General features: G+C 40.4%; 2 protein-coding genes across 3 annotated transcripts; both read right to left on the reverse strand.

Annotated features, from left to right (window-relative positions):
• Positions 1-1,198: 1,198 nt before the first annotated feature.
• Positions 1,199-21,998, reverse strand: LOC146489337 (pleckstrin-like). 2 transcript variants are annotated; one of them, XM_085108164.1, is made up of 6 exons: positions 21,834-21,998; positions 16,652-16,753; positions 13,569-13,706; positions 12,733-12,807; positions 10,916-11,051; positions 1,199-2,354 (listed from the first exon to the last, which is right to left on the reverse strand). In XM_085108164.1, exons 1-6 carry the CDS (start codon positions 21,858-21,860, stop codon positions 2,284-2,286), a joined length of 549 nt encoding a protein of 182 aa, XP_084964290.1. In that variant the 5' UTR covers positions 21,861-21,998; the 3' UTR covers positions 1,199-2,283. The 2 variants fall into 2 exon arrangements, with proteins under 2 accessions (XP_084964290.1, XP_084964296.1); XM_085108170.1 differs by lacking the exon at positions 21,834-21,998 and adding an exon at positions 18,915-19,297.
• LOC146489338 (uncharacterized) lies at positions 3,972-9,905 on the reverse strand. The gene is made up of 2 exons (XM_085109969.1): positions 8,792-9,905; positions 3,972-8,522 (listed from the first exon to the last, which is right to left on the reverse strand). Exons 1-2 carry the CDS (start codon positions 9,903-9,905, stop codon positions 4,477-4,479), a joined length of 5,160 nt encoding a protein of 1,719 aa, XP_084966095.1. The 3' UTR covers positions 3,972-4,476.
• Positions 21,999-23,562: the final 1,564 nt, after the last annotated feature.

The raw sequence follows: 23,562 nt of genomic DNA on the forward strand, positions 1-23,562 counted from the left end.
ACCTTACGAGCAAAATACACGAACGCGTCAAAGAATACATTGACCTGTTTACACAAAAACGATCTGATCGACTATGAGACATTTAAATACCTCTCATCCAGACTAGTCCCTTCTGCACACTCCCTAAAATCCATAAACAAGGCAACCATGGCCGACCCAGCAAATCCATCAATAACCACCCTATTGAACATATTTTCGAGTTTGTCGACTACCCCCTAAAGCCCCTTGTTCAGACTCTCGTTTCCTACATAAAACTGAGATACTAAACACTTTCTTCTTCAACTCGAGAAACTGGGACCGCTAACGGGCAACGCCCTCGTCGTCACCCTGGATGTTTTTTCATTATATACTAACATTCCTTACAACGAAGGTATCAAAGCCTGCCGCCATCAAAACAAATCACTTGCTGCTGAACATAAATGTGATCTCATCAGAATGATTCTTACAATGAACAACATCTTTCAACAACGAACAAGTACATGGGACAGCTATGGAACCCGCATGGTACCTTCATACGCAAATTTATTCATGGGAAAATTCGAACAACAAGCCATTGAAAACGCTTTGTTCAAGCCGTTCATTTGGTGGAGGTTCATCGATGACGTATTTAAAACTCTATTCACCCGAATATCAAATTTAACCAAGAGTTTTCAAGTCCCCCCCATCAGACACTTCCTTTCCTAGAAGTCCAAGTCCACCTCAGCAACAACGACATCCAAACAGATCTCCATACGAAACCTACAGACAAACACCAATACCTTCTCCAATTTGGGACGGACTATTTTATTGCTGAGGGAGAGAGGGTTTGGGAGAATAAAAAAAAAAAAAAAAAAAAAACTACACCTGTAAAGTGCTGCAAAAAAAAAAATGTGTACAACTACCCGATAGAATAAATGCGAGCAACCTCCGTATTCCCTGAAAGCAAATGAAAAATAATCTGTGCCGAATATGAAATTGAAAACAAATTCTTGCCTAGGAATAGGGTGGGAAAAAAAAACAACGTCGTACTCAGCAAAATTGCCCAACCCTCCCCCCACCCCTAAGGCTGAATAAACTAGTCAATCCATTAAATTTTCTGACGAATGATATTTTGGTAAAATCGATATTACCAAGACGACAACAAATAATCGTGTAATAAGTAAAGCACAAATTTTGAGCGATCCAGACCAAAATCTTGAACAAACAAAACATACAATAGTGATGATGTGGACAATGTCATCCCAAAGTTTTATTTAAATTGATTTTCTGGTACACTTTCAAGAGGACATACATATAAACTGAAGTTTGCTTTATAAAATTCATAGTTGACACCATCCTCGTTCCCAGAGCCTACGTTCTTTTGGCCGCACAACAATTTAAAAAAAAAAGTGGGGACTCTGGGGACGAGAAATAGTTGACAAGGTAAGCTACGACAAAAGTACGACATTCTTTGATGATTTTTACAATGTAGATACCCAGAAGAAGAATAGCATGGTATTATGCAATAAAATATATCAGTCCCGGCGGAATATTTGAATATATTACCATAACTTGACAAAGAGCTGTACTTTCCTGACTTTCGTTCATTGTTACATGTGCTTTTCATTGGTTGTTTCTTGGTCACGTGGCAAAGGCCAAAAAGACCAATTACGATACACTAAAATTGTAGCTTGGCTACGAGGCTCCATCAGGGGAACAAAACGGCAGAAATTAATTTCTTTTGTTTTATTCCCCTCGGAGCCAAGATACAATTTTAATAAACATATCGAAATTGGTCTGTTCAGATGTAACCTGCAATTTGGAAATTTCGGTGTGGTTGAAATGGCAAAACCCTAATTTGCAAGAGAGTCGAAAACTAGTGCCATCACGAAAATATCCTGCGTAAGTGAATGGCGGGAAAACTGTGGGCCACCGTTTATCACTCACAGTTTTGAGCGGATAAGCGTTCTTCAAAATGGAACCGTTCGCGTAGAAGTGTTTTTGAAGCTGGTCATCTGAGAAATTGAGCCAAAAAGGATCCACAAAACAATCAGAACCTAGTCGGACAAGAAAAATGCGCTACAGCACGTCTTACGGTATTTTGTGAGCAACGCGAACAGAATCAGCCGATTTTACAGACACAAATCCTACGTTGAAGTAAGATGATTTAGTTTAATACAATTTTCTAATATAACATTAATGTTATATAGAAGGGTTTTTGACCCTGGGTGTCCTATAACATGACTTGGCCCAGCACCCTTTGTCTGCCATCTGTTATGCCCGCGTATTTCAACCTGGACTGAACAACAGACATATGGTAAGAATTCATCTCGACTTTTCCAGGATACTAGGTGAAGCATGTGATCTTTCTTCATAAGGAGGTGGTGGACTGTGACCTGAGACGCAAGGAATGAAAACATAACAAAGCTTGAGTCTGCAAATACAACACCTGGTTTCATTAGGACATACCCCTACGACCTGATAAATAGAAGCTATGACGGCACTAGGGAAAAACATCGTGCTAAATGGACCCATCGCAGTCCATCCATTCAGTCAACAAAAAAGGTTGTAACCCACCGATTAATTTCCATTGGACGGACTGTGGCCATCAGACGTAAGAGCGTTTTTCCACAGTGTCCGGCAAAGGTAATTTCGTGTTTGCTTTAGTTTTGCTTTTCTGCGCTCTACGATTGGTTTGCAAAGCGCTTTGCACCGGTTACATGTATTTGCTTCGAATTCTGGTTGGTCCATTGTGTTGTTTACGTCTGTTTAGATTGGTCATAGTAATAAAAATGGTTTTGTTTTAACGAAACTCAATTGAAAACCGCTGTATAAGCTACCGATTAATTTTCGCAACACGTCACGCAGCGCAAAATCGGACAGATGAATCGCTGGGTTATAAAATAGGTCAAACCCTTTCCGGTTTACTGGTTTGTCGGATGATAATGACGGCCGCGTTTAAAGGGCTTTAATTACTAAATGTCCAATGGATACTATTCTTTAGTTAGAGCATCGTGTATCTGACAAAAGTTGCTCTTCCACAGGTTGATAAAATTACTTGGTCTTTTGAACAGCCCGTAGTGTCAAGTCAAGCTCAAATGTATCCAGTCATTTTCCAACTAATGTTTCAGGAAGGTCGATGTGCCAACAAGAATTTGGCCAAAGATTTCAACGAGGATTTCCATAAGAAATTATGCCAGCAAATGCCTGGTGGCGGAGGAACGAACGAAGCAAGTGGTGAACTAATAGAAGTGTAGCTGTTTCTTTGGGTGTCCGTCGATCTTAACAACAGTCCTTATCAGAAATGGAAACGGTGGGAGTGACAACGAGCGCTTTTTTGTAACAGGAAACGGGTTTATGGACGATGCACAGAAGGGGAACACGTAACGGGCATCGACAAGCAAGAGAGTATGTCATGTTGGCTGGTTAAGATGGAACGAGTGTTTGGCTTTGTCAATAGAGTTGATAAGGTCATTTGGCCAATGGCCACCGTACAGAGAATCGAGTGCTGCCGTTTCGAGCGTTATCCCTTCGTTAGAGCGGATCAAGGAATTGTGGGTTGTATGTGGTTTAATTTGGTGAATAGTGAAGTGGGAGCATGGTAACATGGAAAATAAGAATAAATTAGTTGGACGAAAAGCGTTCGTTGATTCCGTGGGGATTAAGAACCTGCATCTACTGAAATCAAGGCCCGCTATGAGCTAGAATCAAACAGTGGGGACATCAGAAAATGGGAACCTCTTGTAGATTATACATGTATATGAACATCAGTTTTTCCTACACCCAACTCTCCCTCCTACTTCCTTGGCATTTTACTAAGCTTACTATTTCTAAGACATGTAACTGTTTTGCGCAACTTAACTCCTTCTCCTATGCCGTTACAGCATATTTTTAACCTGTAGCTAATTGTGTAAATAGTGCCGAATAATGTCAAACTGTAAGATCGTAAGAGTTTTTATTGGCGTGAATCAGTATAACGGTGTCTAATTTCCAAAATTTGTACTTATAGTTAACGACAACTTGTTGCGGAATTCTTTTAACCCCGCTCCGCTGGTTCAAACAAATCAAGAGGACTGTATCTTTCGATGTAATAACACGATTTAATCCAATCCGACAATCTACTGCGATGTACAATTCTCACATATTCAACGTTCGTAACACAACGATCAACGATCAACTAAAACATTCTAAGTATACAGTGGTTCTTCTACTATCCTTGCGCAAGGCAGTATTTTTACATTAATCACATGTACAGTAAAAGTTCCCATTGTAATGTATCTAAATTAAGTGTCTATTACAAAATCGCACGTTCTTTCACCTTATTTAGCCTAAGAAAATGCATGCAGTTACATCATTTTATATCGTAAATATACTCGGACTTTGTCTACATTATTGTGAAATCTAATGTCACGAAATCTAACTTCTTTGCGCTACAAATGTCAATTTCTAATTAATATTTAATCACAGAACAATCAACTTACTATTTCTTTCCCGACACACTCCCCCCCCTTGACTCGTCTACGAGTCAAGCATTAGTCTCGATTTCCATGTAGAGTCTAAGGCCGCATTTCTAGGAGGGACTCTTCTTGTCGGAATTTCTGTATTCCGCCTGCGTTCGCTAAGTGCTCGTATTCCCTCCCCTTCGCTCCGAAACTCCAACGGATAAAGTTTCTGAACTGGTCTGGAAAGTCGAATCGGTTTTCCCTTCGTGACGACTCTGACCGTAGCTCCTCTAACTACGTTATCTCTACCTGTCACTAGTCTCTCTACAACTCCCATCTTCCATTCACCCCTTTTCCTTTCTTCCTCGTACACTACAACTACATCCCCTACTTCTACCTCTCTTTCTCTTTTTCCTGACTTACACTTATGGAATTCGCGCAGGTTTGCAAGATACTCCTTTCGCCACCTATTCCAAAAATGACTCAACCTAGTGCTGAGATACTTAAATCTTGCAGAGCAATTGTCGATATTAATGGCATCGTCTGGTTCAGCAACCTCGTCTGGAAGTGTTTTGATGCGTCTCCCATAAATCAAGTGTGATGGTGTTAAAACCTCTTCTCCCACTTCATTGTATTCGTACGTCAATGGTCTTGAGTTGAGTGTACATTCTATTTCAGCTAGCAGAGTCGCCAATTCATCGAATGTCAATCTCGCGTTTCCCAGAGTTTTCCTCAGGCATCCCTTCACACTGGCAACCATTCTTTCGAAAAATCCTCCCCACCAGGGTGCCCTTTCTAAGTTAAATTTCCACTCAATTCGGTCTCGTTCTAAATCTGCTTTTACTTCTGGATGGTCAAATAATTTCTTAAGCGCCTTCTCTGTTGCTTGAAATGTTTTCGCATTGTCTGAAACGATCAACACAGGCATTCCTCTTTTAGCGATGAACCTTCGCAAACAACGCCTAAACGTTCCCGTAGACAAATCTTCTACCAACTCTAAGTGCACTGCTCTTGTCACGCAGCATGAAATTAACGCAATATAAGCCTTGCCCATTTGCCCCGATTTTTCCTTTACATAGAGTGGTCCAGCAAAATCTACCCCTACCCTCGAAAATGGTGGAGCTTCCTTGACTCTAAAATCAGGAAGCGCAGCAGTCGGTGGGGTACTATAGGGTTTCCCAGTAAACCTTCTACAAGTAACACACTCACTCAAAATTCGCTTTACCACTTGCCTACCCCTTGGGACCCAATATCTTGACCTTAACTCAGCTAATGTAGCTCTAACTCCACTATGATGAACTCTCTGATGGCACTCTTCTATGACCAACCTTGTGAATCTATGCTGTCTGGGCAAAATGACTGGTCTCCTGGCTTCACTTTCTAAATCTGAATTAACTAGTCTACCTTCGCATCTTAAAATAGCTCGGTCTTCCTTAATACCAAGCTCGCTAACTAGCTGCTTAAAATTAGTCTGCTGCTTTAAATCGCTTTGGACTGACTTCAGCCAGTCAATCTCGGCGCTTTTCAATTCGTCCGCTTCTAATCTTCCAGTTCGCTTCTCGTTTTGCTTTGCCTTTGCTCTGGAGTTGTCAATGAATCTCTTTATCCAGGCTGTCACTCTGACGAGTCTCTGTAGCGTGCTGTAGTCATTCACGTCAATCACACCGGCAATACCACTCACAATTTCCGCCTTTGTCATCATTACAGCCGCGCTTTTCTTTTGTTCGATCAGGCTCTCTGGGGTTCGTAAGCTTTCTGTCAACACCGGCCAATCGTCTGGTCGTTCTGTTAGCCATGATGGACCGCACCACCAAAGCTGGTTTTCTTTTAGCTGCGAGGCTAACACTCCCCTGGAACCAAGGTCAGCTGGGTTTTCTTCTGTCGAACAGTACGCCCAATCTTCTTTGTCATTCAATTTCAAAATCTCATTCACTCTATGGCGCACGAACTGCTTCCATTCGCCTTTGTTTTCTATCCAGCTGAGAGCTGTCTTGCTGTCCAGCCAGAACCTCACGCCATCCAACTTGACTTGTGACTGTAACGCGTTCTTCACTGTGTGCATGAGCTGCGCAAGTATTCTCGCCGACATTAATTCTAAGCGCGGAATCGAAAGTTCTTTTAGAGGGGCGACTCTAGTTTTGCTGGCTACTAATCTTACATGAGCTTTACCATCCTTCGTGCGGTACACGAAGTAAACCATGGCACAATAGGCTTTCTTGCTGGCATCCCCGAACCCATGTAAATAACACTCTGTTACATCCCCTCCCCCTGTCTCATAAAGGCATCTGTTTATACAAATCTCTTTAGTTTCTGCCAAATCTTGGACCCACGTGTCCCATTTTCTTTTAATTTCTCCCGTCAAAACCTCATCCCAATCGAATTTGCTGTTACAAATTTCTTGAAAAAGCACCTTCATACCGACGGTGACAGGGCTAACCATCCCCAAGGGATCAAATAAACTTGCCAGTAGACTCAATACATTTCTTTTTGTTGCTTCCAACCCCTTAGCCTTGTCGGCTATATGCTGAAAGTTGAAATGAAGGGTATCGTTTTCACAATCCCAAGCTAGACCCAACACCTTTTCTCCCTTCGTTCCACCCTGGGGTTCTAGTTTGGACTTGGCATAAGTCTCTTCGTCCTCGAGTCTACCCACTTCCCGGGTTGTTTTGTTGCTCTCGCATGTGCTGATCATTTCCCTTAGTCCCTGGTCATTGGTCTTCCACTTTCTCAGGGTAAATCCCCCCTTGGCCATTCGTTCCCTTGCGTTCTTGTAAAGGGTAAAGGTTTTATCAACTGTTCGTTCCCCAGTCACTAAATCATCTACATAGAATCCCTCTATCATTCTTTTCACAAATTCAGGGTTTACTTCTGCATAGGTAGCCAGATGGTGTCTTATCGTCCCATTCAACAAAAAGGGTGAGGCATTTAACCCAAAAACGACGCGACAAAACCTGTACACTACAACACTCAAATTACTGTCACGCACGTCGTCAACCCACAAAAACCTCAAACTATCGCGATCTTCTGGATCCACAGCTACATTCAAAAATGCCTTTTCAATGTCCCCCACTAGTGCAATTTTGTTCTCCCTAAACCTTACAAGAATATCGAATAATAAGGGATTCAGTGATGGCCCCGTATGTAAACAGTCATTTAGGGAGGTCCCATTCTTGGTTTCTTTCGACGAAGCGTCGTAGACAATCCTTAGCTTCGTGGTCTCTGCATCCCTACGAATAACTGCATGGTGGGGTAAATAATGGACGTTCCCACGCGGCTCTTCCAATTCGGACACTTTCTCGATCACCCCTGCGCTTAGCTGTTCCTTTATAATCGAATCGTATTCGTTCAAAACTTCTGGCTCTCTCTTTAGTCTCTTCAACTGACCTTTCATGCGCGACGCGCTGTTTGCAAAATTACTCGGAAGGGGGTCATGCCCTAGTTTCCACGGTAGCTTGACCGAGTACCTCCCCTCTAAAAATTCTATTTCGTTCTCGAACGATTCATGCACTTCGTCGCTACTTTTTATGCCTAAACTTTCTAGATCCCACAATCTGCTAACTTCACGGTCTAAACTAGCTTTGTCTAGACCTGCACTGTCTTGCGATATGAAGTTTACTGACACTTCCTGAACACTCGCTTCGCTAAATTCATATCGCCTTTTTAGGGGACCCGATAACACCCATCCCAGTTCAGTTTCTATCGCGACGGGCTCCTCCGACTCCCCCCGTACCGTTCGACCCCTTTGAAATTCCCACAAGTAGTCCGCTCCTATTAGCAGGTCGATTTCGAGCTCTTCTTTAGATTGACAGACGTCAGAAAACCAAAGGTCACGCAAGTGCGGGAAGTCGTTTTTGACAACCTCAACATGCTCGTTGCTTATGTGTGAGATTTCTGGCACAACATAAGCTTCGAGCGCCTGCACACGACCGCCGCAAAGAGGCTTTATGTCAAAACGTACAACATCTCGCAGCCCTGATTCTTTGCCTTTCTGGCCAAAAGTACTAATCGTGATCCATTCCTTTCTTTCTACGGGTAACTCGTATTTGAGAGCCGCTTTAGCGGTCACAAAAGATCGATGACTTCCAGAGTCAAACAAAACTCTAACCCTCCCTTGCGTACCCCCTTAATCAATGCTTGGGCTGTCTGGAGGGCTATCCTACATTCAGTACCCACAAGTTGAGCGCTGACGTTATTCCCGGGCCGATCGCCATTACCTCCCGTTGGTCTATCTTGATTCCCCCCCGAGGCCTGTTGCGGTTTGGCCATGCACAAACAAGAATTATGTTGTCCCTTACATAATTTACATTCTATTGTTACGCTACAGTCTCGGCTGCGATGGCCCTTTTCAATACAATTAAAGCATCTACCAAATTTAAGTAAAAGTTTCTTACGTTCCTTTATGTCTTGTACCCTTTTGCAATCTTCTGGGGGGTGGCCTTCAAGGCAAAATGCACATCTCTTGTCAGCTATCTTGTCCCCTCCTTTGTTAGTGAATAACGCACTCGCTGTCTGGGGTCCCTTTCTGCGGTCATTCGATCCACCTCGTTGCGCAGTTAAATTATGATCTTCCCGCAATTCAACCTCCGTCAACAGAGAATCCAGCAAGTCTTTGAGGGTCCACTCCAGGTACTGCTTTCCTCGGGAGATTGTTAAGCGTACTGAATCCGGAATCCTTTCCAGCAGCATGGGGACGACTATCTCGGAGTAAGTACGCTCGTCGACGTTCAACGCTTGAAGGGCTCTGTATTTTGTCTCCACGAAATCATAGAGGCCGCGCAATCTCGCCGTGTCGCTATCATTAAACACAGGTCTTGTGTTCAACAGTTCATTCACCAGAGTTCTTTGGATGGCGGTCTTTTTTCCGAAACGTTTTTTCAACAATTCAACCGCTGCTTCGTAATTCGCGGACGTTAAGGAAAATCCTGTAATCGCCGATCTCGCTGGCTCTAGCAGTAAGCCTCTGAGATACGAGAATTTGTCCACGTTTGACAGGCTGTCGTTTGAATGTATCGCACTTTCAAAGGAATCCCAGAACTCCTGCCACTCTTCCAGCTTTCCGCTGAACTTTCGTACCTCCAGTTTTGGAAGTTTCACCCGGACGGTCTTGGAGTTCGCCGAGCTTGAGGTCGCTCCGTTCTCAACGACGTTCTGGTAAGGACTAGAAGGAGTTCCACTCACGTTTTGACTCTCGTTCAATCCAGGCTGCAACACAGTTAGCTTTTCGTCGATAGCTGCAAGTCTTTGAAGTACGTCAGCCTTCAATCTTGCAGCTCTGTCTATCTCGGCCGTGATGTCTTCTTCGGTGGATTTTTCATCGGCTATGAGTTCGGCATAAATTTCCTCGTCAAGAGGCAAGATCTTGTCAAGCTGTTCTTTTAGGACTGTGTGCCACTTAACAAGTTCAACTTTCTTCTCAGCTTCATAGCTGTTTAGGCACTCGTCAACGTCAGGAAGGACTCCCGTTAGAAATCCTCGATGGCCTGCTCTAACTTTCTTCTTGGACATTCTTTAATCCGGCTCGAAGGACCAGATGTTGCGGAATTCTTTTAACCCCGCTCCGCTGGTTCAAACAAATCAAGAGGACTGTATCTTTCGATGTAATAACACGATTTAATCCAATCCGACAATCTACTGCGATGTACAATTCTCACATATTCAACGTTCGTAACACAACGATCAACGATCAACTAAAACATTCTAAGTATACAGTGGTTCTTCTACTATCCTTGCGCAAGGCAGTATTTTTACATTAATCACATGTACAGTAAAAGTTCCCATTGTAATGTATCTAAATTAAGTGTCTATTACAAAATCGCACGTTCTTTCACCTTATTTAGCCTAAGAAAATGCATGCAGTTACATCATTTTATATCGTAAATATACTCGGACTTTGTCTACATTATTGTGAAATCTAATGTCACGAAATCTAACTTCTTTGCGCTACAAATGTCAATTTCTAATTAATATTTAATCACAGAACAATCAACTTACTATTTCTTTCCCGACACAACTGTGTGAAATTTTATGTATGTAATTACAAGTAACTGTTGCAAGTAATGTAATTGTAAGTAACTACTGTGGGTTTGTAACGCATTGAAAGTCAGTCGTTGTTCAATAAAAATTCAAATAGAAGTTGCCCCAGAAATTTTCAAATAATGAACAACAAGAAGTGGAAAAAAAGAATCGAGGGCGCATTTTCTCAAGGAATTAAAGGCCGCATACCAAAAATCTGCCAAATCTGAGCCAAAATGCAGTATAGGTTGGTTACGCCCAAGGTGAAGCCCTTTAAATGGAATACTACATTTGTTACGCAGTACAGTACATTGAACAGGAAGGGGTGTTTGACTGTATATGTTAGTGAAACAAATCATTTAGGCAATTTAACTCATCAACAAAAGAAAGAGATGAGCTTGAGAGCGGGTGACTTAAGGGTGGAAGGGCCTGATGTGCAGCGTTGTACTAATTGACGATAAGATTTCTAAAGGAAATAAATAACAGACTGTGTTGTTTCTTACCATGCACCCTAGGATCATACAGGGGAGCACCAGGACTGTACAGATTGGGGTAAATATGCGGCAGTGGTCCATCATAAGGGACTTGATTAGGGTCTGGTTCGGGAGGAGGTGCAGTCGGCTCTAATGGTTGCGGAACCTGAAATAATAAGAATGTATCAGCTTACAGTCAACCCAGGTCACGCGTGAACGATATTTTTGAAATTTGAAAGGAGTTTTGAAATTTACATGTCAGTTTTGAAAATCGCCAACGAGATTTCAGAGTTCCCGTATAAATTTTCCAGCTTATTGACGGTATAAAGCTATGAATGTTTCTTTACATTGCAAAATTGAATATTTCAAGAATAACAATTGTTAATGCGTCAGTTAATGCGTCTTTTTCGGAACGATTTCCAGAGAAATGTCCAACATTCCATTCAAATGCCGGACATTACAAAGAGAAATTGGAAATACTGTTCACGCGTGACCTGGGTTGACTGTAATAGCGATTCAACTTGCTGACCTCTGTCCAATAAGCACTTCCTTTTTGCTAAGTAATACCTTCACCCCTTGTAAGAGCTGTTTTGTTAATAAGTGCCCTGTTCCTATAACCATTCTTATTGCGTAAACATCCCAATTATTCTAACAAGCACCCTCCCTTTTAACTGTGACCATGACTAATTAACACCCTAGGTGATAAACTGAATCGTTAGAGTTCCCCAATTTTCCTTAATTTGAACTCTCTCACTCTAAAAGCGCCAAAATTCAAAATTGAAGACAATCCCAGTTTAAATTGAATAGTTACATGTATGTACCACATAAAAGTAATGCTCACAAGCTTTATTTGAATAGCAACAATTTAGTTCAGAAGCTGAAAAAGAAACTAGCAACCAAACGAAGTCAAGATGAATAATGAAAAACGAGAAAGAAAGAAAAGTGGGAAATAGAGAAAGCAAACTTATGTGCTCCTTGGAATTTTACCTTGGACCTTCCTAAGTGAAAGGAAGCTGCACATCCTCTACACCAGCTATACCACTTGACTATTCTACAAAATTTCTGCTTATATGTATTAAAGGAGTAAGTAGTGATAAACAGTATTTGGGATGACTTGGGGTGTGTTCTAGCTTCCCAACAAGGATGTGATTTAAAACAAACATACAAAGGAAGACAAAGACACACCAAGTGAGTGAATTAGGTTTCATTCATATTTGGCTCTTTATTTTTCTCTATTTGCCTTAAGCCAATGTAACTAACTGCCTCTGCTTCTTTTTCAAGCACTCCTTAATGCTCCTGTGATAAAATCATCCTGGATAAATATGTTAAACCTTCAATAATCAAGCATTATATAAACAAAACAAATGAAAACAATAATAAATTATTGTTATTGCTTTCACTAATTCTTACATCTTGTAAAGGAAAAAGAATGACAACTCTCAAATGGTCCTACTTTACTCTTGTAAATGGCTCTTATTTTCTATGATCTAAAGCTTACATTGTACATATCAATACATTGTAGGTACTGCTATGTTAAATCCTCCCGTTCTTTACACGTACTTAAATCATATTCCAAGTCAAGCTTGCTCTTGGTTTTACAGCAATACTGTACTAAAGGAAAGCATGTAACATGATGATTATTTTTACTTAAATTGCAAATTTTTGTAGGTGTGTGATAGAAAGATAGAGCAAATTTTATTACTACCATTACATCCCCTCAATAGCAAGCTAATTAAATTATGCTATAAATGCACAGTCCAGATGGGCCTACATAATCTATGCACATAATTTTACAATATATTAGCCATCTTGACTAATAGTACTCTCACTCTAAAATTAAACTATACCTGATGACACTGGTCATCTCCCGTGGGATCCACATAACTTGGCATTAAAGCCTTCATCCATGACACCATCTCTTCCTTTTCAAAAAAAATTCATATCACAATCCAATTTGCTCATCATTAATTATACTAGAAATAGTTTACACTACAACTTCCCCCACTGTCTTAGGCTAATCTATTATAAATCTCTCATCTGCGATCTGATGCGAGAAGAATTTAATTTTGGAAAATGATGTGAAGAAAAAGACAAACAAGAACAGTCAAGGAGAAAGACGTTTAATTAACCGTATGAAACAACGATTTAAGATGCACAAGAAGTTCTTAATTTGTAGCTCAAAATTGCGATCACAAGTGCAATTACATGCCGAAACAGAGGGCATTGCTTAGAATAAATGTTATAAATTTGAGAATGCCAAAAAAATCTTGTCATGGATATTTCACGTATTGTCAGAATCAGTCATGCATATTCTTCAAATAAATACATACACGATGAGAGCGAAGGTCCTGCATGACCTTAAATGGACTGGACTGCACTGTAGTCTCCAGAGAATACAAAGCAACGAACAAGAGAATGAAACAGTGGAGATCCAAAGCTATGACATCCCAACAGACAAGTACTATATAATTTTAAAACAATGTTCTTTCTTGGGACAAAAAGGTACTACTGCAATACTTTAGCACTGAAAGTTGTTGGGAGTTGTTCTCAGGTATGCCTCGAGCAACTCTTCCAATTTCCTCATGCGGTCAGGTTTTCCTGAGTGTGTACATCATTCCATAACTCAATGTAACCATGATTCAACTACATGTAAACCTTCTCATCATTTACTTCAATAACTTACATATGAAGTGGTCTGTAGGTACCAAACTATTCCTGACTTTGTATGAATTTCAAAGACATTTTGCTTGTCTGGGAATGCAGTTGATAATTTCACAATGTCAATGTCTCCTCTAGTGACCGTGTTCACTGGAGTTGGAGCCTGAAAAATTTACAGCAAGTCTAACTTCTCAACTGTGAACAACTATCCAAAGCACCTAAAACCAAACAGGTTGTTTTTACGATAGCTCTGTTGAAATCAGGGCATAAAATTAATACATGTATGTTAACATTACATTTCTGACAAGATAAACAGTGAGTCTCTTAAGACCATAAATGAAGGGGTACGTGGAATAAAGCCCTAAGTGATTCTTGATCTCATGTTAAATTCTCCTTTGTTCATAGATGGTAGAACAAGGTAATTTGTTAGGAGAATCTAGCTGTCTAACAGGTGTCACTTAGGGCTTTTTTCCATGCACCCCTTCAAAATATTATGTTATTTGGGCTTTGATGTTAACACATGTAGTAGTCTATAAGGCCAAAACATCACTTGCACCTTTATTCCAGCAAGCCCTTCCATCGTTATCAAGCAAATCCACAAAATTACTACAATGGCAATGTGAAGGTAATGGAAGAAATTCTTTTTTATATGTTCTCAGTATGATTGTATAACATTTTCCCAATAATGAAATGTCTCGCTTTGCTTGAAGAATAATCAGAATATTTCTGGCTTGACAAACAGTCTGAATGATCTTCCAGGAATTTTCAGCTGCACACTGAAATGGTTCACCTTCATTCTGATTATGAGAAATCTTAAAACTACTGGAACACTTCACCACCCTGGTGACCATGGCCCTGGTCCAGCCTGGTCACCTTAATCTTGGTAAATATAACACCCTGGTAAACTTGCACAACATGGTTGAATTACCCAGGAACCCTAACAAGCACTAACTGTGTGCAAACTTAGAAAGAAAATCAACTGCATCATTCTTCAAAAACTTTAATTTGGTCATTTCACTTTTTTGTTCCGTAGAAGATATTGGACATTCATGTCCATTTGTTATATTTTTGCAATTTTGAAGTTTTTGTCTGATAATTTGTAACTTGCAGGCAACATTGGTGGATGGCTGATTGGATGATTTTTACTGATGCATGACAAGATCTCTTTTGATCAGCTGAAAGCTAGCACTGCGAGGAATGTCTTACCCAGGAATTTAAGGAATTTACTTGACAGTGTGCAATTTCATAGAACCTTTATTGCTTCCCTACCAGAAGACCCATAATCAGGCGGTCATGTTGAAACGCAGACCATGCAGACTGCAGACCGTGCAGACTGTGCAGACCGTGCAGACTGAGTGTTATTTTTTTTTACTTGTACCTTAATTTTTCTTGTGATTTTCTCATTTTTCAGCCATGGCCATTACAGGTACACATGTTAATGTGTTTCGAGGTTTTTTCGAAGGGCTTAAAATGGCACAAGTTGGGTATAATTGGAAAGGCACTGTGGCTCCCGTGTTGATTGAATAAAAAAAGCGTCTAGATTTCCTTCCAAGAACCTCAGTCTGTAAATTTTGTTCCTTGCATCGTGCTGTCGCCGAATGTAACTTGATACATGTGAAGGAATTTGGTTGCCTAGCACGTGACCAAAATCTTGCCAGTGTTTTCAGCGTGGCAATTCCTTTCTACGTCAGAACGACGGCTTCTGTCAGTGTTTTATAACGTTAGTAGAAGCTTTAAATCTTGCAAAAGATGCTATTTTGGCTTTATCCAAGCGAACGTACTGAATATAAAAATGCGTTAAGCATTGCGGTACTCAGTAGACTCGCAGTGTTTACGTTTGTTACAGGTAATCGATCTTATCGCTCACACTGGACCCGAAATTATGAAATTTTGCAAAATTGAAGTTTCCTATTTTACCCCAAACCTTTAACCAACGGAATTGCCTTGCATCTTTAAAGTCAACTGAACGATTACATTTCGCGGCCGGAGATAGTAAATGCTTGAGGTAGAGTGAGGGAAAGTTCATGGTAAGTCAGCAAATATGCAAATCGGAACCGAAACGCGCTGGAGGAGCGAAGTCTGTTGAATTTACTGATTTTATTCTGGGCTGTAATTTATTTGTTTATTCTATATGATTTTTTACCCCGAACACTGATTAATTCTCGAACTACCTACCGAATCATCATTGCGGCAAGGGATAAATAAGAAAAGCGTTTACAAATATAAACAAACAAGTTCCCTTCATGGTCTACGCAGAGCTCGATCGTTTCGCAAAGTACAGAAACTCTGCACTTCCGGCGTTTAATTCCTCTTTTAGCTTGTCACACACGGAAATCTGCCCGTTGTAGTCTTGATATCTTCAATTCTACAGATTTATTCATCATCTCTTTTCGTTTCGTTTCGCAAAATACAGCAAGCCTCGCGGCAAGCGTTTTTTTAAGCTGTAAAACAACGAGTCTGACTAGACGTGCGTCTGCAGATTTTTAGACGCGTATACGCGTCCGCAGCAGACGCGTTTTACGCGTATGTTTTGGTTCGCTTAATTCAATACAATACAATACAGCCATACACACAACATTTACAGCACAAGATGGAAAAAATAAAGAAAGTTAAGGAAAGAAGATAAATGGTGAGAAAACCTGAAAGAAACCTCGGGGCTTATAACAAGTCAGCCTTCCTCACTTAAAATTCTTGCCTGCACAGTAACAAAGGAAGTGGGAAACTAGCTACTGAAAGTATTTACTACTTTAATTAATGTCTTACAAGAAAAATCAAGGTACAAGTAAAAAAAAAAACACTGTCTGCACAGTCTGCACAGTCTGCATGGTCTGCAGTCTGCAGTCTACATGGTCTGCGTTTCAACATGACCGATAATCAGGGAACAGATGACACAAGGCATGTTCATTAATTTTATTCATCCCTTTCACATAAGGATGTGACACTTTTTTGCAAATTATGAAAAGTTACACCAGACAAGTTCAAAGCTGGTAGTTGCCACTAGCTGCATTGACTGCCCACTGGAGATAACAAATTCTTCCTACTTGATTTGTTATTTAAAGCAGATTAGCAGTACTTATCATAGTTACTATACGAGTATGTAGTACTCACATCTTTGGACTCAAAGTAATGGAGATACATTCTCTCAAGTTTAAAGTATCTTGTGCCCCATCCGGACCATAAGTTCTTGTATTTTTTTAGCACTCCTTCTTTCTGCAAAATAAAGACATTACATCATCCAACAGTCAACTATAATGTATCATGTTTAGGTCCAAATGTTGCAAAGAATGCAAAAGTTCCATGCATTAAAAAATTTCACCTAATCCTTATATTAAAGGATAAAAATTAGCAAGAAAACACAATGTTTTGATGTCGCCATCACATCATTTTCAAGTGACAAAATAAAAATCAAACTGACTCGACAGTGTAAGGTGATAAACGCTCAACATTAAGTAACATACAGGTATTTATACCATATTAATTTGGTAAGTGTGCATGTGCATATTCAGTGTGAAGGACCCTGTGCCTGTTAAGCTTAATTTTGTTCAGTTGTTGTTTACAAGTTTATTTGTGCAACATGTACTGCTTATGTTATATTGGTGAAACCAGCCACTACCCCTCAATGCGTATTCATGAGCATTTGACTTAGTTTAACTTACTAAGTTAAATGCTCTGGCCCTGTTTACAAGCAGGGAGGGTAACCCTAGTGCTAGGGTTACCTTAGCAGGCGGGTCAAAGATAGCCCAGGTTTACAAGCAAAATTTCACAGGTTGGGTTACCCTACCACCCGGAATGACTCCAGACAACTTAACATGCTTGACAACCGCACTCATTGCAAACAAGATGGCCAACAAGGGAAGGGTTCTGGCAGTTACTTCGATTCTGCTGTCGTTGCTACCAGTTATAGCTGCCTATCAGTGCCATGGAGTTTTGCTGTGTTACCTTCTCATTTCGAGAAAGCGCATCTTTTCTTTAACTCTATCATATCCTTTCTTGCTGCCAACTTTCCCTCATCGTTTGAGATTTGAAACTTTTGTATTCCTCTTTGCCCATATCCTTAATCAAAATGCTTGTTTCCGTTTCGGTAAGGCCTGGCATTCCAAAGACATCAGGATACAAACTCGCCAAACATCGTATCATGTTGGTGTACAGTGACTGGAGATCAGCTTCAAAGTCGATACCTTGAAAGTCACAGGTCGATTTGTACTCTCGCACAAACTCGGAGCATCTCTTCTACCTTGTCATCGGACCATACCAACCTTGTCTTTTTCTTCTCTTTGCCCTTTTTCTGAATCACTTGATAGTTTTCGCTTCTTCTCGCCAGATTGCGAGTCATTATTTTTGTCCAGTCCAGATGTTCTATTTCACTCATCATCATGCTTGGGTGTGGAAGAACGAAATACCAGAGGACTCGCTGGCCTTGCAGTCAAAATATTTTTGGTTTCTGGCAAAGTATATCCCCTTTTAGCCCCCCCACCAGCCCCATGGTGTAAGTGGTCCGCCATGATGGCTGTTTGTTACCAAGGTTGAAAGGCTCTGGAAACAAGTAAAAAGTTGTCCCGGGTAGGCGAGTTATCCCTAGCAGAGCGTTTACAAGGCAGCTAGGGTTACCCTGGCGCTAGGGTAACGTTAGCGCTCAGCTAGGGTTACCCTAGCTGCCTTGTTGATAAAATAAAGAAGAAATGTGGGAGCGCTCGGGTAACCCTCCTGCTAGGGTATCTCTAGCACTAGGGTTACCCTACCGGCTTGTAAACAGCGCCTTAGGGACAGGGCCTCTCATATTTTCTAATATTTGGAACAATTTCGAAGAATGTCGCAAATCTGGTTCCACTGCATGTTTCTCATTTCTTGATTGCAGGAACACCAAATTCTAAAGAAGGATCACAGAATCCCTGCACATTCATTGGGAAAACCAATCTTAAACAAACAACTCTGTCATGTTCATTTAACCCTTTCACTTCAATTCAATTCCCTTGTGCATATTTCTGCTCTTTGCCACTTTTCTCGTCCCTTTTGTTTTCCTTTGCTAATTAGTGCTATCTTTTCACTTTCTAAATACTTGTGATTTTATTGCTACAGTACAAAATTGCCTCCAGTTTTAATATAAATTTAAATCTGCTGCAACTTTACCCACAACTGACAATCATAGTAGAATGATCGAAGGATGTCTTATTTTAAAATCAAATGTGTTGTGCTTTTTCTCAAAATTTTTCAAATGAGAAAAATTACTTTTCTTACTGTAACTTTTTATGTTTTTAGCTCATATTAGGGTTCCTTTACTGGTTTTGATTTCTTTTCATTCATTTTTTGGCACTTTCCAGAAGTTTTAGGGATATCCAGAAATCCAAGATGGCTGCTATTTGATAACCATCACCTTATTATCATGTGACATGATGTCATCACTTCTCTTTGGAGACCTCAAAGGAAACACCTTTAAACATAGTTTTAATATCCTTCTAGTGTCACTGCCATAGCTTTAATAGTCTCGGAGTTATGGAGCACCCCCAATACATGATGTCCAAAACTTAAACATGTTTAGTTTACATTCTATAACAGTAACAAAACAGGTTAGTCCAGTGAAACTTGAACTAATTAAATAAAGCAAAGATCACCACAACTCTAAAAAAAGTGCCCTCAATCTGCACATGCCAATCTAAACCAAAATATCACAACAGCCCTTAGTTTAAATGATGCAAAGGCTAAATTATCAAAAGCTGTTCCCTTTGACTGTTGATTTTATGAAGTCACCACAGTCTCTCAATCTGTGGTCAAAATTTAATGCGCTGGCATCTGAGAAGGTTATCAATCAAACACCCTAGGGCAGGGGCGTAGCTACCTGTGCGCACATACGCACGTGCGTACCTGAAAAATTCGAAAAAAAAGCAAAAAAATAAAACATAATAATTTGATAGAAAACACAATTTCACTCAATTCAAGTCACAACTCAGTTTGTGTCTTTGAAATAATTTTATAAGGCAACGGAGTGTGTTTTTACACACCCGAATGTCTGTTTCCACAGAGAAGCGACGTGATTAAAATTAAAATTTCAGGAACTCTTCAAAACCTAATCGAGGCGGGCTGTGTAACTTAATAATTATTATTACAAACATCAATAAAACTAGAATAAATTAGTAAATATAAATATATTAAGTAAGTAGATAAGTACACGCATTTGTTCTTTTAAGCAAATAGATAAGAGAAAATTAAATAAGTAGAATATACATAATTATACATGCACATATATAATAAGAGGGGAAAAAAGAACAAGAAGAAATGCGAATATAAAGTTTAACTAACAATAGTTAGTGATTTTAAAGATTAAAGACGAGACATCAACACAATTTTCCTCATCATCAAGCAACGCAAGTAGAAATTGATGAATTTTGTACTTAAAAAGTCTTTTCCTAAGCTTACGCAGATTGGGCTTCAAGCAATTCCACCACACCTTAGCTCCAAAAAAGAATTAAGTTGAACACTCAATCTTGAATTATTAACATAGACATTACCAGCATCAGAAAATTTAGTATCATACATATGGACTGATCACATGAGTAGGTAAAGAGGCGACAAATCAGTTCCGAGGCGCAGAATTAGAAGAAATGTCATGCGTAAGAAAAGAAATTGTTTCAAAATAAAGCATATTGAAAGGTAAGATGTTAGCAGAGATAAAGAAGGGGATAGCATGAGATATATTTCTAGTAAAAAAACATTAGCCGAAGGGCACGTTTCTGTACGATAAGTATCTAATCTCAATTCAATCTGCGCAGCTTGCCCCAAGCGGCAATGCCGTAGAATGTAAATGGAAAAATCAAAGAATGATTAATTTGGATTCAAGTATTCAAAGGGACGTAGTGTCTTACTCGTGCAATAATTCCAACAACTCTACTAATTTTAGAGGCAATATAGTCAATATGAGAATGATACGGAAAACATCTTTAATAACCACTATGGCCGAAGACATGCATATGTCCCTTGATGAATTCAAACGAGAAGTGACTAGGTGGCGTCATAAGTGGCTGTTGGTTGAAGATGGCATTCCCCAGCCCTTGGTGGAGACGCTGGACTTTTCTATCCCAGAAATATTTTACCCTGGAGTTGCTGTAGCAGTCAAGACGCTTCTCACATAGCCTGCGTCTACGTGTGCTGCAGAGCGAAGCTTTAATAGCGTGAAGAGGCTTAAGACGCCACTTCGGAGTGCTATGTCAGATGCGAGGTTACATTGTCGTCGCTATCTGTAATACCTATTCACAAACACAAGGAAATAGACCTAATTGAGGTCGTTTCTGTCTTTGCTGGAAGGAAAGACAGACGATATTTGTAATGGTCAACCGTTATATCCCTTATGCTTTTATGAAAGCTAAAGTATCTACAGTTATATTAATTTTCGGTGCCTCTTTTGTTTTGCTCTTGGCGATGTAGATCTAGACATGTACACTTTAATTGTTTTATTTGTATATTTATATTGATCACGAGTAAGCACGTACTTAATGCTGCTAAAAAACAATGATGTGGTCGACAGTGGCAAAAAGTGCTCATTTATGAACAAAATCCTGCGATACCGCTAGCTTGTTGGTTTAATGAATGAAAGGGCTCGAAGCACTTCAATGAACCCAAGGAAGCAGCAAAGAATTTGACGACGTAGTTGCCTTTTTATATCACGCTTACACGTACAACATTAACGTCACCATCGCGACGACAAAGAAAATTTCATCATGGCATGTGAAAAAAAAGATTGGGGGGGGGGGGTTGTTTAGGGGGATTTGGAAAATTGTGCGTACCTCTGGAAAAATCCTGGCTACGCCCATGCCCTAGGGAAAGGACAAACCTTGACCAGTTGACGTCCACCACTGTCACCCACTTCCTCCCCCAATGGGGGTGTGATGCAATCTCATACCCAGAGTCCTCAGGCTCTTTGACCAGCGGTTGGTCACCAGGAGACACTCTGGGGAACTGGAATTTTATTACCACATGATTTTCTGCCGAAAAACAATGCAAGCTGTTATGCCAATCAAAAAATTTAATTTTTTTCGAATTCTCCTGAGTCTCTCCTGGCGATCAACCGCTGGCCAATGAGCCTGAGGGCTCTGGGTACGGTACGAGATATGCCAATGACTTGTGCAGCAAATTAAAGCTTTCCAATACTGAACTCTAACCTGTAGAATATCTGGCCAATTATTTGCATATTATTAAATAAGAACTCATTTGTATGCTTCATTCTATAAATTAAAGCACTTACTGATGTTCTAAAATCGCTCCGTCCCAAGAAGGAACTTTCAGCTTCTCGCAAACTTACCGTTGGCTTTGAAACGCTCATGCTCATTCTGTATGGACTATGCTACACTTCGTAGTGTTATTGCATCGTACATTCACAGCCAGCATATTCAATTCGTGTCACGAGATTTTTCGACTCATTGCGGAAAACACCTAATGCCTAATCAGGGAAACTGATCAGAGACGAGGCTGGTGGGGGACTGGGTTAGGTACTTCATTTATGCAACCTCGTTCCCAGGGCAGTCCGCGTGGCTACTCTCGCGGACTGCCCTGGGAACGAGGTTGTCATTTATGTAGACCACGTCAGACCACATAGGCCTTGAGCAATGCAAGGTCCACTTGGAAAAAAATTAAAGACAGTGAATAAATATGTGGTTATATCTATGACAAAATCCAGAAACCCAAAACTGAACAGGGTTAAGTCAAATGTGAAATATACCGAGTCAAAGTTGGCAAAAGAAAGACCACGGTATAAAGAGGAAGAAATACTAAAAAACCCACTATCATATAGGTATCACGCAGAAAAAGGCATCGCGCTAAAAGGGCAACACGCAAACAGGCATCACGCAAACAAGTATCAGGCAAATAGGCATAACGCAAAGAGGCAACACTCAAAAGGGAGAAATGCAAAATGTCAAAAGGTAACATTGAAAAAGACAAAAAACAAAGCGACATCTCGCTAAAGTGAAGAAGACTTCCGTAGGGACTGAACTCGCGTTGCCTGCTGGGAACTCCATACCGTGAGTTCGCCATGGCGGCCAACAGGCAAGGCACCGTTTCGTCTTTACTTAACGAGGCTATACGCCTCTTGAGTAATGATACAAACGATACCAACGCGAGGTTGGTAAAGATGTGCCGATCTCAAAAGTAAATCAATTAAGTTTTCCAGCCGGAAAGAAATGCAATCGCTGTCAATTCCGTTTTAGACTTGTTGTAATATATCAATCAGGGCATGCCTAAGGTACTGAATAAGCACCTCACGAGGTGAGCAAGATGGAATGTCTCGTTCGAATACCATTTCGGTTTGCTTGCAGTTATACTAAATACAGTCAAACCTGTATATAACGGCCCTGTATATAGCGGTCACCCTGTGTATAACGGTCACTGAACAACTTCCCAAAAATCGTCCCTTATATTTACTGTTAAGTTGACCTGCATAAAGCGGTCACCTGTATATAACGGACGCGGTCACCCTTTTGACTTCCTAAATCCCCAATTTCATTATCTTTTACCTGTATATAACGGTCACGTAATTGGGTTACGATTAACGAATAATGACAAGCTTTAATCATCAGCTCGTTAAATAGCAGCCACCGAGGCAGGAGTCTCACAAAAATACAAATATTAGCACCTAGACACAACTACTAATACATGTCATCGCCTACGTCTGACTCATACTTGCGGCAGATAACATTAAAGTGCCGTCGCTTTCAAACAATAGTTATTGCAACTGCAACAACACAACCCTACCGCACTGTTTTCACTTTCGTCATCCCTGATTATATAAACACCGTACTGTACTTATCAAGTTGACAGCAGCGGCTTTACACTCAGCGCTCGGCATCAAATTTCTCTTCTATCAGCTTTCGATGCAACCACTCACAGGAGAAATTGTCACCCTCAAAAATGTATTCATACGGAACCTCGAGACCAAAGCCACCTCCTCTGTTAACTCGCTTCCCCTTTATTACCACTTTCCCACAGTTGGTGTGCCTCTTCAAAAACCTTGTTAACCAAGTAGCCTTTAACTT

This window comes from Pavona decussata, unplaced genomic scaffold (assembly GCF_977016875.1).
Source record: "Pavona decussata unplaced genomic scaffold, jaPavDecu1.1 SCAFFOLD_6, whole genome shotgun sequence".
Classification (NCBI taxonomy): domain Eukaryota; kingdom Metazoa; phylum Cnidaria; class Anthozoa; order Scleractinia; family Agariciidae; genus Pavona; species Pavona decussata.